Below are 17192 nucleotides of genomic sequence, written 5' to 3'. Positions count from 1 at the left end.
CCTGAGCTGCATGGGCAGGGCCTGTCTTGCAGAGAGTCACACAGATCAGCACCGTGCCCTTTGTGGACGAGTCCTCTGGGTCCGATGACGACTGCAGCTCTCAGGCGAGTTTCCAGAGCTCGGTCCCCTGCTCTGAGCCCAGGAAGACCAGCGGGCTAGGCAGCCCCCGGGCTATCAAGAGAGGTACAGAGCAGGGGAGCTGAGGGATGTGGGCAGCAAGGGGCCCTTCACCTCCTCCCCTGGGCAGCCGTGCCTGGGGTCCCTGCATAAACTCCGCCCGAGTCCCTCAGCCCCAGACTCGGGTCCGGGGTGGGTGAGGAGCTGGGGTTGGGTGGCCTGGGACACAGGCTCGAACCCTCCCCCTTGGCCAGGTGTCTCCATGTCCTCTCTGAGCTCGGAGGGCGACTACGCCATCCCTCCAGATGCCTGCTCCCTGGACAGCGACTACTCAGAGCCTGAGCACAAACTCCAGCGCACCTCCTCCTACTCCACGGAGGGGCCGAGCCTGGGCAGGGTGAGCTGGGGGTGGCCCCGCGGGGGGCCGGCTGAGGCGGGCGGGGCGGGAGCTGCCTGCCCGAGACCCTCGGAACAATGGCCCTCCGAGCCCCAGGGGCTACACACAGCACCTCGTTCTAGCTCCGGGCTGACGCCGGGATGCTGGGAGCTGCATCCTGAGTCCTTACAGTGTGCCAGGCACCGTGCTCCGTGCTTCTCGGGAACTGTCTCAGCTATCCTCTCAGGATTATTAGCCCATTCTGTGGATGGGAAGCCTGAGGCTCAGAGACATGCTTCTCCGGAGCCAGGCGAAAAGCCCGATCCCATCCCCAGCCCTTGCTCCACACCACGGAGCTGCCCTGTCTGAATCTCCCCCGCCCCGAACCCTCCGCCCCAGCCCGATGGATGTGCCCACTGTTCCCCTGCGGCCTCAGTGGCCATCCTCCTCCTCCTGGCTCATCTTCGAGGGAAACCCTGGCCCCTCTCCGCAGCCAGCCTCTCCCTTGTGAGCTCATGGTCAGGTGTGCTCCCCAGCCAGCAGGGCTCTCCCACAGCAGGGCCACCCATGTTTGATGTAGTCCTCCCCGAACCCTTAGCCCTGAAAATACACATAGTAGGTACTTGATTTTTTTCTTCTAAGTGGTGACAAAGCAGTGACTCAGCTGGGCTCCACACCTCAGTGAGTCCCCCTCTTCACCCTTTCCCTCTGCACCCCTGCCCCCTGCAGGAGTCGCTGGAGAAGTCGGGCTACCTGCTGAAAATGGGCAGCCGGGTGAAGACGTGGAAGAGGCGCTGGTTTGTCCTGAGGCAGGGACAGATCCTGTACTACAAGTCCCCGGTGAGACCCTCCCCCCCAGGCCTGTCGTCTAAGGAACCCCCCCCCCCCCCCAGGACTGTGTGAGGAGAGCCGGAGGAGGGGCAGGGTGGCCCGTGCCAGCGGGCAGAGGTCTGGCAGGTAGGTGGGAGAGGCTTGAGCCACACCCAGACCCGAGGCTGGTTCTCACACTGAGAAGACAAAGGCAGTCCTAGATGAGTTGGCTCGGACACGCCTTCCTCCAGAAGCCCAGTTCTTCTTTTGCCTGGTTCTGTAAAAGGACCGTTCTAAAAGGCGAGCCCAGCCTGGCCAGTGTGGCTCAGTGGTTGAGCGTTGAATCAGGAGGTCATGATTCCATTCCTGGTGAGGGTACATGCCCAGTTGTGGGCTTGATCTCCGTGTGGGTGTGTAGGAGGCAGCGATCAGTGATTCTCTCTCATCATTGATGTTTCTATCTCTCCCTCTCCCTTCCTCTCTAAAATCAGTAAAAACATTTTAAAAAAAGGAGAACCCATTGCCTTCTCCCCATCTTTCCTAACACTGTTCGGAATTAGGGAGCCTTGGACATGGGGACTTATTTTGACAGGCCCTCCCTGATCAATAACCAATGTTTATGTCTTAAGGAGGGCAAAAAGGCCTTGTGTCTTGTGCAAATCTTGTTGATTGGTCATGGCTGTCTCAAACACCTTGTTAAGGATTCTGGGCCTGGATTGCTCAATAGGCAGGCATGCTGTGATCGATTAGTAATGTCTGCAGTGGCACTGGAAATGGGAATGGTGATATATAAGCTACCTATTTGCCACACTTGATATAAAGAATGTAGTAGGAAAAAAAATGTAAAGGCTTACAGCTTAGTAATAACTTAGTGGCTTTAGACCCAACTTTAAAGGCTCGGTCTAAAAAGAACAGAATCTTACCATTTGCGACAGCATGGATAGACCTAGGGGATATTTAGCTAAGTCTGTCAGAAAAGGACAAATACCACGTGTTTTTGCTAAAATGTGGAATCTAAAGTACAATATAAATGAACAAACCAAACAGAAACAGACTTAAAGATTCAGAGCACAGAGGGATGGTTCCGGGGTGGAGGGAGGGAGGGGCTGGGCAGGAAAGGTGAAGGGATTGAGAGTGCAGATCAGTCGTTGGGAACCAGTCGGAGGGCCGTGAAGTGCAGCCCGGGGAGAACAGGGGTGCTGCAGTAGCGGGGTGTGGGCCCAGGTGGGTACAGGAAATGCCAGCAGAACACTTTGTGAGGCCTGTGATTGTCTAGCCACGGCACTGTACACCTGACACTAATACAAAATAATAGTGATTGTATACTTTAATTTAAAGTATTTTTTAAAAAAGGAAAGAAATACAGGCTCAATCTACGCTTTTTGAGCTGGGTCAGAGGGACCCAGGTCTCACCATTGCTCCATTTGGCTAGACCCAGGACAGAGAACACGTTACCCAGCATGCATAGCCCGGGAAAGCAGTGGAATCACTTCCTCCTTTGCCATGACCTAGAGTGAGAGCGTTCCTTTCTTTACAGAGTGACATCATCCGGAAACCCCAAGGGCAGGTGGAACTGAACTCCCGTTGCCAGATTGTTCGAGAGGAGGGCGCACAGACCTTCCAGGTGGGCAGGGTCCTCACGGCTAGCACCTTAGGCAGGGGGTGCTGGTGTGGACGCGGCTGTGGTGGTTACAGAGGGGGCGCCACACGGGCACGAGTGAGAGACACCTGGGTGTGGCCCTCATTTGTGAGTCCGAGGAAGGGAGAGGACACAGAGTGGGAGCGAGAGTGAAGGTGGGAGAGACAGGGAGAGCAGACGAGGAGGAAAAGAAGGGGCGGCGAGTACCAGGGTGGGGAGCAGGATGGCCCAAGGGGCGCTGGGGTTTGTTTCTCCCAGAGCCAGTTTCTGTTACTTTACCTTCCTGTCTCCCCCTGGCTCCACCCCACCCCCTCCTGCACAGCTCATCTCTGAGAAGAAAACCTATTACCTGACGGCGGACTCGCCCTGCCTGCTGGAGGAGTGGATCCGGGTGCTGCAGAGGCTGCTGAAGGTCCAGGCCCTTGGGCCTCCGGCCCTGCCTCAGGGGGGCACCAAGCCCACGGTGAAGGGCTGGCTGACCAAGGTATGGCTGCGGCTGGTGGGGAGGAAGGTGGGCCTTCTGGGAGTCGGGTTCAGGCGTGGGGGTGCCAAGGGCCACGGGGTCCCCTCTGATCCACGGCTCCTGCAGGGGTTTCGTCGCAGGGATTAGCTGGTTGGTTCAAACACCGTCTGACCCCACAGGGGAGGGATGGTTCCCTGGGAGCAGCGAGGGGTTGTTAGAACAACAGCTATTCTCAAGACCGAGGAATGTGCCCATTTGAGGTCATTAGGAGTCCCCCACCCCAACCGGAACCCGCCAGTATGAACAGTGGGAAGCTGGGGCCTAGGCGAGGTGGGTATGGCCTCTTAAAAACGTGTAGCATCCCAGGCCGGCCCTGAGGACGGTTGAGTTAGGGTTCTTCTGGTTGCAGAGAGCGGAGAAGTACATGTTAACCCCAAGTTAGGGGGACGTTAACAAGGAAGTGGGACCTGGGCCCACAGCCGCCAGGACGCAGAGCGGCCAGTCGGAGCGCGCTCAGTAGGAGCTGTGGCTCTCCCTCTGCCTCTGCGTCCCATCCGGTCCCCTCTGTGTGCATCTGCTGCTCCCACACCGTTTAGACTGGCCTCCCTGCCCTGCCCTTCTCTCAGCCTTCTGACTACGCCAGCCTCTGCTAAGGCAGGTCCTTCCTCGGTCACATTCCTGGGACAGGACGCCGATGGGCCCGGTCTCGCTGGGATGGACGAGGGGTGCCCTGGGGCACACCGTGGCCCCTCGCTGTGAAAGGGCTGCTTCCCTCGGGGAGTCTGGGCATCTCCACTGAGGACCTGAGCTGGACCGGGGTCTGCCTCCCTGTGGCTGGCTCTGGTGATGCCGGCTCGTTTCCGCCTCGCAGGTAAAGCATGGCCACTCCAAGCTGGTCTGGTGTGCTCTCGTCGGGAGAACCTTCTTCTACTATCGGAGCCACGAGGACAAGGTACTCCCGGCCTCGGACAGCACCGTCCCCTCTCCCCCCACACCCCACTCCTGGGGCTCCGCTTTCCCTTCTACCCCGTAACCCCACAGCCAGGGCAGCGCCAGCTGGCGGGCTCCCTCCACAGGGCATGGCCCCGACAGCATGGCGGGGCCGGGCCGCGGCTCCCCAAGCAGGCAGCCGGCCAGCTCTCCTCTCCCGTCCTCCTGTGTCTGTCCTCACCCACGATTCCCAGCCCTGCAGGCCCGAGGGCTCCGAGAGGGGAGCCCCCTGTCCCCCGGCTCCCCCATTCACCGAAGCCTCGTGTCCGCAGCGACCCCTGGGCCACCTGCCTGTGCAGGACGCGCGCATAGAGGAAGTGGACCGGTCCTGTGACTCCGACGAGGACTACGAGGCCGGAGGCACCGGGCGGCTGCTCTCCTCCCACTGCACCCTGGGGATCCACCCCCCGGAGCACAGCCCCACCTACCTCCTCATTGGCACCAAGCATGAGAAGGCAAGGGATGGGCCTGTGTGCTTCTCGTCTCCCCTTCTCTCTTTCCCCCCCGTGTCCCCCACATTCATGCTTATTTCCCTCCCGGACATCTTGGCAACTAGCGTCCCAGGTTGGGAATATTCCTTACGTTGGCTTGTTCCCAGTGACCATCTCTTCCCTGAGGTAGAACCACAGCTTAGAAACCTGGGTTCGATCCCAGGTCTTTCCGACACTGGTGGCCCCGACTTCTGCTCACCAAGCCAGCTGAGCCCCACCTGGGCTTGGCCCCTTTAAGGAAGCCCCTGGGAGCTCTGCCCCACCTCCCCGCCCAGCCCCAGCAGACGGCTCTCCTCTCCGTCCTCTTCCAGGACACGTGGCTCTATCACCTCACCGTGGCCGCAGGGGGCAGCAGCGCCAAGGTGGGGACCGCCTACGAGCAGCTCATTGGCAAACTGATGGATGAGGAGGGAGACCCAGGTGAGGCAAGCCCGGCCGGCTCAGCCTGGGCTGTAAGGCGGTGGTTGGGTAATCGTTGGCCAGGAAAGCACTGCTGGGCCCTGACGCTGTTTTAAAACCGCCGAGCCGCAGAAGGGCATCCCCATCCCAGGCTCCAGGCCCCGTCTCCGACGAAGGGACTGAGGCGACCCCTCGGACTGCCCAGTGGCCTGGGCCAATGTTTTTGCTTTGTCGCCTGCAGCTTTGCGGGCAGGGAGAGGCCTGATGGAGGGGGTAGCTGGTGAATCTATATAGTGAGGGTTGTAATAAGCGAAGCCCTAAGCCTGGGCACCTGGGATCTTTATTTTGCTCCTGATTCTGAGGAGCCGGAGGCACTCACAGCATACACCATACCCCCTCCACTGCAGCCACAGCTGGTTTATCCCAGGCTGAGGCACACCCCTCCGTCCAGGCTGACCCTGCAGGCCGGCCTCCCCTGCACACACACGCTTGCACCCAGATGCTCACATCTCGCACACTCGCCCTGTGGCAGCCCCAGGAGCAGAGCCGCAGCCGCCTTCCTGTGAGCTGTGCTTGTGAGCCCCACACTCTACCTGCAAACCCAGCGCCACCATGGACCCCAGACGCTAAACCCTAAGGGGTGGTTGGGAGGAGAGTTCCCACCAGGGCTAACCGCCTGCTCTCCGCTGGCAGACTCCCCCCTCTGGAGGCACCCCACCCTGTGCTACAGCAAAGATGGGCTGCACACGTCCCTCACCACCCTGCCCTCCGAGGCCCTGCAGACCGAGGCCCTCAAGCTCTTCAAGGTAAAGTGGGAGGGGAGCCCCGGCCCACCCACAGGTGGGCGCCTGAACCACGTGCCCAGGCTCTGCCCCCCACAGTTCTGCCCCCCATGGTGATCCTCGGGTGAGGAGAGCACGCAGTTAGGGGGTGGCCCACAGAGGGATCTCCGAGGAGGTGGGGGCGGGGGGGGGGGGAGTCCCACAGGGTCCCCACCACGTCCTGTAGGCCAGGGAGGCGGGAGCTCTGGGCCTTCACTCCCAGCCTGGGGGAGCGCCTGTGAAACGGGCCCCTGAGCTCCCGCCTCCTGTGACGGACAGGAAAAGGCAGGCCTACGTTGTTTCTGAACCTGAGGGATTCTGGCCTCTTTTAGAATGTTCTTTGTGCCTGTCTTAAACATTCTATCTTTTCAGAAAATGAGTCTGTCTTGCTTATGTAATAGAAACATTTAAAGAAGGAAAGATTTTAGTCCGAGGTAGCCTTCCCAGCACGCACTTTGGGAATAACCTGGCAGTGCTCCCAGGCAGTGCTCCCTCTTAGAAACATTCTCCCTGTGAGCAAGCCCCCAAGCCCCGGGGCGGCCCCATCTGTCCATGGCCTCAGCCCGCTGTCTTGTCCCTGCCAGTGCTGCCAGCTCTTCATCAACGTGCCCGTGGAGGCCGCCTCGGTGGACTACCACGTGTCCCTGGTGCAGAGGGCCCTGCAGGTGTGCCTGGTGCACCCTGAGCTGCAGAGTGAGATCTACTGCCAGCTCATGAAGCAGACCAGCTGCCGCCCGCCGCAGAAGTACTCCCTCATGCAGGTAGGGGCTCCCGGGGAGGAGTGGGCAGGAGCCACCGGCCAGGGCTGCCCAGGAGGCGGGAAGCGGGAGGAGGTGACTGCGCGGGTATCCCGAGCCCGGTGGCCCGGGGGCCGTGCTCAGAGCCGCCTCGGCACAGCTGCCCTCCCTGTGCCCCTTCGGGTGAGGTCTGTGTGCAGTCGGCTTGTACGACTGCCTTTCTGGGGTCAAAGCCTGACCCCGTTGGCTCTAGCACCCGGAGAAGGCGGGGGCTCCGGTGTGGAGAGAGCGCCGAAGGCTCTGTAGCTCAGGGCCCTGAGGCGGGGCGTGCGGGCCCAGCACTCACCCCACGCTGCCTGTGCCCTGCAGTGCTGGCAGCTCCTGGCTCTGTGCGCCCCCCTCTTCCTGCCTCAGCACCCCTTCCTCTGGTACATCAAACAGCAGCTCCAGCGCCACGCAGACCCCAGGTGAGTGAGCGCCACTCCCCCCGCTGCTCCTTCACTCCCGTGGCGGCACGATCCTATGTTCAGTGGCTGTGGGGACTTCACCGATGGCTGTAAACACACACACCCATGCGGAGGTCTGGGCAGGCCCGGGTTTCCGCACACCAGGTCACGTGCACATGGATGTTTGGTGGGGGCTGTTGCCTCCGGGTTATTCCCAAAGTGCCGTTCTCTGTTGCCATGTCCACATGGGCCCTGAATGGCAAGTTAATACCCCAGGCCCGGCTTCAGGACTTGGCTCACAGCCTGCCCCGGTGGCTGACGTGGTCCTGGCCGGGTCTGGGCCGGGAACCGAGGTGGCAGGGAGGTGTGGATTCCGTGGTACTCCCTTCTTCCTCCCCTGTCTTTTTAGAAGTGAGACCGGCCAGTATGCCACCTACTGCCAGCGGGCCGTGGAGCGGGCCCTGCAGACGGGGGAGCGGGAGGCCAGGCCGTCGCGCATGGAGGTGGTGTCCATCCTGCTGCGGAACCCCTTCCACCACTCCCTGCCCTTCAGCATCCCCGTGCACTTCGCCAACGGGACCTACCAGGTGAGGGCGGGCGCGGGCCGGGGCCTGAGCCTCTTCCAGAGGGGAGTACCTCAGGGCCAGGCCGGTGCTAAGCCTCCTCAGGATCGGCAGGTTCTTGATAAGCAAAGCAGCCAAAGAATGGGCCCGGGGCTTCGAGGTGGGTGAGGGGTGGGGGTTCGTGCCAGCATGGCAGGAGGAGATTGAATCGCAAAAGCGCTGCTCCGCTGTTGGCTGTCCTGGAAGTACATCTCTGAACCCGTTGTGTGAACAGGAAACTGAGACACTGACCGAGATGGCCTGAGAGGGCCTCCCAAAAAGTGACAGGAAAGGGCACCCAGGGCTTATGTCGTGTTCGTCTCCAGGGGGCGGGCTCTTCCCTGGGGCGGGCTCTTCCCTGGGGCACGCACCTTGGCCCTTGCATCCGCCCTTGCTCCTTTTAGGCAGGCCTTCCCCCCTCCGGACGCAGGCCCCTCCGAGAGCGCTGGGGGCGTCCCTCAGCGAGCCCCCGGGGCTCACCCTCTCCCTGCAGGTGGTGGGCTTCGACGGCTCCTCCACGGTGGATGAGTTCCTCCAGCGGCTGAACCAGGAGACGGGCATGAGGAAACCGTCCCACACCGGCTTTGCCCTCTTCACAGACGATCCGGCCGGCCGGGCCCTGGAGCACTGCCTGCAGGGGAGCACCAAGGTGACGGCCTCCCCGCGGAGCCCTGAGCTCCGCTGACCCGCCGCCTGGCCTCGGGGTTTTGGTGGGGAAAGCCTGTCCTGCTAGGTGTCTGGCTGTGTCCCCCCTTCTATGCCAGCCTTAGACGTGACCAGGTGGGCAGAGAGGAGATGTTTGGGCTGTTGTGTGTGGAGAGAAGAGCTCTGTATCCCTCTCTCCCTGGGGTGGCTGTGCAGGAGGCATTTCTGGTGTGGGAGGGACAGGAGGCACTTCTCAGCAGCAGCCCGTCCGAGCCTGCTGGTTACACGTGCACACGGGCACAAACGCGTGCACACGCACACAGGGACACGGGTGGGCACCTGCGTGCCTAGCGTCCCTGGATGTTGTGTCTGCCAGGGCCTATGCTGTGCCTACAGGTTCAGCCACATTTTTAGGAAGTAGGCCCTTATGGTACTTGGGTATTAAAGGCTCTTGAATGGGACTGAGGACTATCTTGTATCTTGTGGTCTGAGATTAGAGCCGAGGCTCGTTAAGTGTTTGAGGGAATGTGCTGTAGCACTTGATGAGCGGGAGGGTTTGAGTCTGTCTGCTCTTTTTTTTTTTTTTTAATATATTTTATTGATTTTTGTACAGAGAGGAAGGGAGAGAGATAGTTAGAAACATCAATGAGAGAGAGTCATCGATCAGCTGCCTCTTGCACACCCCCTACTGGGGATATGCCCGCAACCCAGGTACATGCCCTTGACCGGAATCAAACCCGGGGCCCTTCAGTCCCCAAGCCGACGCTCTATCCACTGAGCCAAACTGGTCCCGGCTGTCTGCTCTCTTTATGGCAGCAGGACAAAGGCCTGTCGTCCTGGGCCAGCCGGAAACGCCGTGCTACACGCCTTCTCTGTAAATGTCGGGGCATCTGCAAGGCTTGGCCATGCAGCAGGCCGCTGGGCACATTGCTGAAGAGGAGAGTGGGGAGGGATGGAAAGGGAGCTGGTGATGTGAGGCCGTGGTTTTTGACTGGGGCCTGCCTTGCCCGAGGGTGGGTGGGGCTCAATGGTAAGGCCAATAGGGGAGGCTTTGCTCTGCTGCTCACGCCAAGTCTGTGAGGAAGCGCGGGCACCTGGGGTCCTGGCCCCGAAGGTCATCCTCCCATGGAGGACAGTCACTCCACTCTGCCCTGCTGCTCTGCCCGAGGCCAGCCCTGCCTGGACCTCGTGCCCCGCAGCGTGGTTTGCTGACTTCTGTCTTTTGTCTCTTCAAGATCTGCGATGCCATTTCCAAGTGGGAACAAGCCCTGAAGGAGCTGCACTCCAGGAAGTCCGAGGGTGGCACGCGTGTCGTGAGGCTGATGTACAAGAGCAGGTCCTGAGCTCGCCCCAGGGTGGGGCCCGGGTGAGGGCTGTGACCGGGGTGCACAGGCAGGAGGCCCACAGATACAGCACCGCATGGCGCTCGTTAGCTGGGGAGCCAGTCCGACTGGCAGCTCAGCTCTCAGTCCCCATACTGCATGTACACACACATGCATGCATGCATGCACACACACACACACACACACACACAAACATGCCAAGAAAACAGACCAACCTCATGAGATGGCTGCATGTGTTACCTTAGGAGAGTGAGATTTTGTATGAGCACTAAATTTAAGGCTAGCAATACACTGCTCCTATACCAATTCCAGGAAACATAGCCGTAGGCATCCTGACTTTTTACCAATTTGAGTAAGAAAATTCCATCCAGGCTGACTCCAGGCAAATAGTTTCCATTAGTCTCTTGGCTTCTTAACTCATCCAGTTCCCTAATAAGTTGTGATTCCTGGTACCAGATCCCTTCACCAAATCCCGTAAGTCTAATGGTGTATCCAGAATTAACCACATGCTACAGTTGCCATGAGAACTATGGGCTGTATCATGCTTGCTTAAATATTTTGGAGGCAATAGAAAATGAGCTTACAGATGGCATAAAAAGAGTCATTTCTTTCTTTGGGAGTCAAGATGACATCGTCCTTTTGGGATCCCAGCTGACCTGGCTTCTCGCCCTCTTCCCTGTAGGCTGTACTTTCGGGGTCAAGTCAAAGGGGAGACGGAGCGCGAGCGTCTGCTGCTTGCCTTCCAGACCAGTGGCGAGATCGTGGCGGGGAGGTTTCCTGTCAACAAGGAGCTGGCTCTGGAGATGGCTGCCCTCATGGCCCAGGTATGGTCTGTTTGGGAATCAGGGGAGTCAGGCACCACCTTTGGACTCGCAGGCGGAATGTGCCACACAGCCCGGAGCAGGAGATTCTGCAGATGGGCGGGGCCAGAGGAGAGGGTGGCCTTGGCCCTGGCTCCTTACCCAGCAGAACTCCTCATGGCTGCGTGCAGAACTCTGGGCGGGAATCCAGACGCCTGGGTTTGAGTCCTGGCCACTTCAGGCTCTGAGGGCTTGGCACGTTACTTTACTTGTCTGTGCTTTAGTTTCCATTTCTGTGGACTGAAAACAAAGATACCTCCACACCTACCCCCACAGGGTTGTTGTTCTAAGTATGTTTTTAATGCATATCACATAATATATACAATAACATTTGTACTTAAAGCTGTCAAGCATTTTAACTAGAATTAGGAAAGGAACACACATTCAGAATTTGACTCTTCTCCTTGTTACCTTTACGAGGCCATCTTGCCAAAGGTTATCTGGGATACTGTATGGTTCCCATAGATATACTTGCTGAAAAAGAAGAGGAAATAATAATAGTTGATCTTTAGCCCTACCCTGTCTGGTTCAGTTGGTTAGGGATCATCCCATGTACTAAAAGGTTGTTGATTCAGCCGAAACCGGTTTGGCTCAGTGGATAGAGTGTCGGCCTACAGACTGAAGGGTCCCAGGTTCGATTCCGGTCAAGGGCATGCACATTGGTTGCGGGCGCATCCTCAATAGGGGGTGTGCAGGAGGCGGCTGGTCGATGTTTCTCTCTCATCGATGTTTCTAGCTCTCTGTCCCTCTCCCTTCCTCTCTATAAAAAAATCAATAAAATATATTAATAAATAAATAAATGGTTGTTGATTCAATTCCCTGACAGGCCACATACTTGGGTTGCAGGCTCCATCCCTGGAAGGTGCATGCAGGAGGCAGTCAATCGATGTTTCCCTCTCACATCAATGTCTCTTTTTCTCTCCCCTCTTCCCTCCCTCTCCTTCTCTCCCTCTCTCTAATAACTGATCTTTAATATAATAAACATGTATTAAATACTCTATAGAGAACCCTGTGCTAAATATTTTATACTAGAGGCCCAGTGTACAAGATTCGTGCACTTGGGTGGGGGATACCTTAGCCCAGCCTGCACCCTCTTGCAGTCTGAGAGCCCTCAGGGGATGTCCGACTGACAGCTTAGGCCCACTTGTATTCAGGCCCGATGCACAAGATTTGTGCCCTTGGCAGGGGATTAGGGGTAGTCCCTTAGCCCAGCCTGTGCCCTCTCACAGTCTGGGAGCCCTCGGGATGTCCAACTGACGGTTTAGGTGGGGAGTGGATCTAAGCTGTCAGTGGGACATCCTTAGTGCTGCCATAGAGGTCAGTGGAGGTGGGAGAGGCTCCCACCACCACTACTCCGCTCACCAGCCGTGAGCCTGGCTTCTGGCTGAGCGGCACTCTACTCTCCCTGTGGGAGAGCACTGACCACCAGGGGGCAGCTCCTGTATTGAGCGTCTGTCCCCTGGTGGTCAGTGTGTGTCATAGTGACCCGTCATTCTGCCATTTGGTCAATTTGCATATTAGCCTTTTATTATATAGGATGTATTATCCCATTTAGTTCTCATCCCCACATAATAGGTGAGGATATTGAAGCTCAGAGAGTTTAAGTAACTTGACCAGTGTTACAAAGCTGGTAAGTGGCAGAGTTGGGAGTTGAGCCAGGTGTCTGACTCCAAAGGCCACATTTGGAACTCGGCTAAAGTCAGTCAGTCCCCACTTAGCATCGTCAACTGGTTCTGCAGCTTTAAGCAAAACACCTCATCAACATTACAATGAAGTGACATTGAACAAAACTGTTCTTCAAGGACCTGGAGCATCTTCAATCCCATGTCCCATATTTTTGGATTAGAAGTCAGGATTTCTACATTGTCTTCCCTGTCTGCCCCTAATTAACTGTGTCTTTGGATAAGGCACTTAACCTCAGCTGGAAAGTGAAAGCTGGACTAGATAATCTCTAATATTCCAGGACCCTAAAGTTGTTTGTTTATCTCTAGTGTCTGTGAAACGAGATAAAGGGCCAGTTCACAAGAAGTGTCTTTTCACATCCATTCACACCTCCCCAAATTATGAAAAAAAAAAAAAAGGGGGTGTACTACACCTTTCTCAACAGCCTACCCCCACCCCACCCCCACCATATCCAGATTCTTGACTCGTGCTTCGATGTGTTTCTATCACAGGTGGAGTTTGGGGACTTGGAGAAGCACCTCTCGCCAAGCCCTGGGGGCACACCCCCTTCCAAGGCTCAGCACCACCTGCAGCAGGTACTGGACAGGTTCTACCCCAGGCGCTACCGATACGGGACACCCACGGAGCAGCTGAGGTAGGCTGCAGGGCTTACGGGGGTCTTATGGGAGATGCGGGCCGCGGGCTTGGGGAGGTCTCAGAGCTGCCGGGAAGACATGTTGGCACTTCACTGGCACCATGTCTCTCCCTCTGTCCATCCAGACATCTCGTAGATCAGCTGACCACAAAGTGGGCAGCACTGCAAGGCTGCTCCCCTCCTGAGTGCATCCGCATCTACCTGACTGTGGCCCGGAAATGGGCCTTCTTTGGTGCTAAGCTCTTTGCTGCTCAGGTGAGTGCAAGTGGTGTCCAGTGGAAGGAGTGGTGACCACCCCCTCAGGAATGTGCTGAGTATCTTCTGGAGCAGCGGTCGGCAAACTCATTAGTCCACAGAGCCAAATAGCAACAGTACAACGATTGAAATTTCTTTGGAGAGCCACATTTTTTTAACTTAAACTTCTTCTAATGCCACTTCTTCAAAATAGACTTGCCCAAAATAGACTTGCCACTTGGCAAAATAGACTTGCCAGGGTATTTTGTGGAAGAGCCACACTCAAGGGGCCAAAGAGCTACGTGTGGCTCGCAAGCCAAAGTTTGCCAACCACGGTTCTGAAGCAACTGTTCCTATCTGGTCATGTTTGAGTCTAGTCTGCGGTGCCTGCCTGCAAACGAGTAACCACCAGGGGTCGCTATCTCTCCACCCATTTCTGACCTACTCCCATTTCCATGGTCCTGAGCACTTGTGATTCATTGCTCTGGGGGCCAGGATTCTATCTGGGTGTCCCTCATCTTTCCTTTTTTGACTTCTTTCTCAATGCTACCCCGGGGGGTGGAGGGGAGGAGGAGATAGGATCAACTAGTTATAAGGGCATGTAACACAGGGTACCACTCAGTCTGGGAAGTTGAGGAAAGCTTCTGAAAAAGGTGGCGTGCTTACCTCCCCCGCCTTTAAAGGACTACCCCACTGCACTGCTGGCAGCGAAAATACCAGGAACTGTCCACTAAAGAGCCGCTTTTCTTACTGGTAGGGCCTGTGGCCCCTGAGATTGCATTCTTGCTTTCCTGTTTCTTTTACAGTCCCTGTGAAACTGACTGAAGTAAGATGCACTCGGCTGGGAAAGGCTGTGGGTGGTGCCGTCAGTGTCTGAGAGCTGGGAGAAAGCTCTCAGACAGAGCCGCCAGGGATGCTCTCTTCTGCGCACTGAGCTTCCCCGTCGGTGGGCTGTGGCGGGCTAGGCTGTGACCTCCTCCCACTCGGGATGGTTAGTAGGTAGCCAGGGCCCGCAGGCCAGGTGCCTCCTGTTCGCTCCAGCATGCTGTACGAGGCCATCTTTTAAGTTTTCCAAGATAAGGACAGGGTTGGAAATCACCGCGCTGCCTAGCAGATCCCAGTGTGCCTTCTTCCTCACAAAGCTCTCGTGGCTCAGCATCCATCGCCGTGGGTGTGTCTGACGGGGTTTTCCTGTTTCCCCAGCCTGTGCCGCTGTCTTCCAAGGAGAACCCTCTGGTGTGGATTGCTGTGAATGAGGACGGTGTCAGCATCCTGGACCACAACACCATGGTACGGGAGGAGGAGGGCTGGCTCCCCGAGCCCCTCCTTCTCCTGAACAGTCTTTTCTTCTCTCTCGACTCAAAAGCCTGAGTGAAGTGACCATGCCCCCCTCGCCTTACCCCCTGCCCGAGCACCAAGCACTGCTGTTCTCCAGTCTAGACACAGCGGGAAGACGTTGGAGATGTGTCTCTCCAGATTATGACCCACTGCGGAGTTCTTTCCTGGTTAAGCTCCCTATGCTCAGAAGAGACAGGGTGCTGGTTCCTAGCTCGGGAGGCGGGTGGAAAGTTTCCCCAGACTAACTCGCTCTTTCCCACAGCAAGTGCGTGTCACCTACCCCTACTCTTCAGTGACGACCTTTGGTGGCTGCCGGGATGACTTCATGCTTGTGATTAGATCCGTTCCAGACCAGAGCTCTGGAAAAGGCCACGTGGACAAGTTGACCTTCCGGATGGCCGCTCCTAAGGTGGGTCTGAGAGCTCCTGAAACATCTGGCTCTGAGCTGTCATGCAGGGAGGGGCGGACTTGGAGCTGAGAAAGGAAGCCGGGGTTGTGACCGTATCCTAGAAGAGCCCTGCCCCAAAGGAGACTCGGCCTTGTCTGTAATCCTGGCTCCAAAGGGTTCAGGTGCAGTTCCTCGGAAGTCACCGCTGGGCAGGCAGGAAGGGCGCGCTAGGGAGGGCACTCACGCTGGCCAGCTGCTCCTGCGCCCTTCACATCGTCTTTCCTGCTCTCAGACCTCCGCCCCATGCAGGCTGGAGTTGGGTGCTCACCCACTGTTCTCCTTACAGCAGGTCCAAAGCAGCTACCCCCTCAAGATGTTCTCACCCCATCCGTCCATCCGTTGTGGGCTCTGCTGTCCCAACACTAGTCGCAAAGTGGGACAGACTGCACATGCTCCCCTGTCTTCCGGGACTTGAATTCTGCCCAGAGACCTCCTTTGCCTTAAGGGCTTTATTCCCACAGGAAATGTTGACTAGCAAAAGTAAGAATTACAAAGACTCATTTATAGGTTCCTGACTCCCTCTGAGAGTTCACTGGAAACCCTGTTGCTTTGATCCTAAAGTTGGAAGTTGCCAGATCTCCTCCCCCTTTGAACACACCTCTGCCAAAGGAGAAGACAGGCAGCCCTTTGCTCCAGGGAGGCCTCCGCCCCAGCGGGGGAGCTAGCCAGAGAGGAAGTGCCGCCTGCTGGGGGTGGGAGGTAGAGAGAGAGAGACTGTGCGTCTCACAGAACCTCCAGGCCAATGGGCGCCCATTTCTTTGGGCCTCTGAACCACAGTAACACCCCCTTTGGACGATTTCTCCCAGGTGGGTATTTTAAGAGAGAAAGGAACTGAAGCCCAGGAAGGCTGTGCGTCCTGAGTAATAGCTAGTGAGACAAAGCCCGTGTTTGAGCCAAGGCCAGCTCATGCCCTTTGTTTCTGCTTCTTCCTAGATTGCAGAGGCTACTCTCCTCATGGCCAGCTACATGAGCCACTGCTCCATCACTGTAACCACTCCCACCAAGCCCCCTGCTGCCCAGCCGTGGGAGCTGGCTGGGCAGCAGCTCTTCGCGTCTCTCCCGCGAGCTGCCAAGGGGCCGACGCTGCTGTGAATGTTCCCCCTGCCCCGTCCCCCGCCACCACTGGCGCCTCTGGGGTGGGAGAGACGAACCCTGGGGCATGACACTACTGTGATGGGTCCAACACCCTCCCCAGCCTGCCTGGCTGGTTCTGTGAAGTGTGTATTTCAGGGTCCATGGAGCCTCTATTCTCTAGGTGCCTTATGTCTCAGGGCCCAACTTTTAAGAAGCCAGGCCCAGTATAAAAACCACTGATTTCCCCCCACAAGAGTACTGAGCTCTGGATTCTGCCTGCTTCTAGACAGACAGGGAGCTCTGACTTGTGTCAGTGCCATACGTCAGAGCTTTCCCCGCCCTCGGGGAGGCGAATCTGTTTTATATTGTGTACGGTTCTCATGTGGGGACTTATACTTGAAGTTTTCCCAACATCCTCAGATTCTGAGGACCAAAATTTCCCATTCACCCCAACTCTGACAAAAGTCTAGAACTCACTAGAACGAGACTTCCTTCCGCAGATGGGAAGGGGGTCGGCGGGGCTGGAGGAAAAGGAGCGGAGGTCTGTCCCTCTGCTGCCAGAGTAGGCGCTCTGCACTGCCCCTTCCCTCCGGCAGCAGCTCCTGTCTCTGAGGGACAGGAGCTCTCCCTGCTGAGGTCGAAGCTGCTCTCCCTCACACTGGACTAAGCCCACCGGGGCACAGATCTAACTTGGCCTCCCGGGTCTCCTTTAATCACTGGACGGGGCTCCGTGAAGGCTGTGCTCACTGCTGTAGGACAAGGTGGCCATCACTGTGTCCCTGCTTTTGCTACTGTGGGAGCCACCAAAATGAGTCACAAACAGGAGACCCCTTCGGGCTTGTAGGCCTGGACCTGCTCCTCAAGACGTCTGGCGAACCTCTGCTGGGAATGAGTTTGAGGACAGAGGACATGTGATGTCTGTCCCAGAAACTGAATGTAGCTTTCATCTTTGCCTTCCTAATGATGCCAGCATCCGCCTCCCACTGAGACCTTCTGTTGAGTGCAGAGGAGATGATCATTGTTTCCACCCTCCCCTAACAGA

At 57.3% G+C, this 17192-nt stretch overlaps 1 protein-coding gene and 1 long non-coding RNA gene across 4 annotated transcripts in view; one reads left to right on the top strand and one right to left on the bottom strand.

The window, feature by feature from the left end:
* Nucleotides 1–17190, top strand: part of PLEKHH1 (pleckstrin homology, MyTH4 and FERM domain containing H1) — a 71310-nt gene extending 54120 nt beyond the window's left edge. For all 3 annotated transcript variants that reach the window (XM_084866314.1, XM_084866313.1, XM_084866312.1), the window contains exons 10-29: nucleotides 33–183; nucleotides 372–514; nucleotides 1223–1333; nucleotides 2841–2927; nucleotides 3265–3426; nucleotides 4277–4357; nucleotides 4668–4850; nucleotides 5198–5306; nucleotides 5979–6091; nucleotides 6691–6867; nucleotides 7213–7310; nucleotides 7699–7876; nucleotides 8385–8540; nucleotides 9772–9872; nucleotides 10562–10703; nucleotides 12914–13056; nucleotides 13182–13311; nucleotides 14494–14580; nucleotides 14891–15037; nucleotides 16010–17190. In XM_084866314.1, coding sequence (XP_084722440.1) covers nucleotides 33–183; nucleotides 372–514; nucleotides 1223–1333; nucleotides 2841–2927; nucleotides 3265–3426; nucleotides 4277–4357; nucleotides 4668–4850; nucleotides 5198–5306; nucleotides 5979–6091; nucleotides 6691–6867; nucleotides 7213–7310; nucleotides 7699–7876; nucleotides 8385–8540; nucleotides 9772–9872; nucleotides 10562–10703; nucleotides 12914–13056; nucleotides 13182–13311; nucleotides 14494–14580; nucleotides 14891–15037; nucleotides 16010–16168 — 2658 coding nt within the window. In that variant the 3' untranslated portion in view covers nucleotides 16169–17190. The remainder of the gene's footprint in view (nucleotides 1–32; nucleotides 184–371; nucleotides 515–1222; nucleotides 1334–2840; nucleotides 2928–3264; nucleotides 3427–4276; nucleotides 4358–4667; nucleotides 4851–5197; nucleotides 5307–5978; nucleotides 6092–6690; nucleotides 6868–7212; nucleotides 7311–7698; nucleotides 7877–8384; nucleotides 8541–9771; nucleotides 9873–10561; nucleotides 10704–12913; nucleotides 13057–13181; nucleotides 13312–14493; nucleotides 14581–14890; nucleotides 15038–16009) is intronic.
* On the bottom strand, nucleotides 9106–9824 carry LOC311613479. Its single transcript, XR_014793466.1, has 2 exons — nucleotides 9682–9824; nucleotides 9106–9638 (listed from the first exon to the last, which is right to left on the bottom strand). It is a non-coding gene; the product is annotated as an uncharacterized lncRNA (long non-coding RNA).
* Nucleotides 17191–17192: the final 2 nt, after the last annotated feature.

Source organism: Pipistrellus hanaki (genome assembly GCF_964339955.1).
Source record: "Pipistrellus hanaki genome assembly, chromosome: 1".
Lineage (NCBI taxonomy): Eukaryota > Metazoa > Chordata > Mammalia > Chiroptera > Vespertilionidae > Pipistrellus > Pipistrellus hanaki.
Note: the sequence above shows the minus strand (reverse complement) of the source record. Positions and strands in the feature narration are given on the sequence as shown.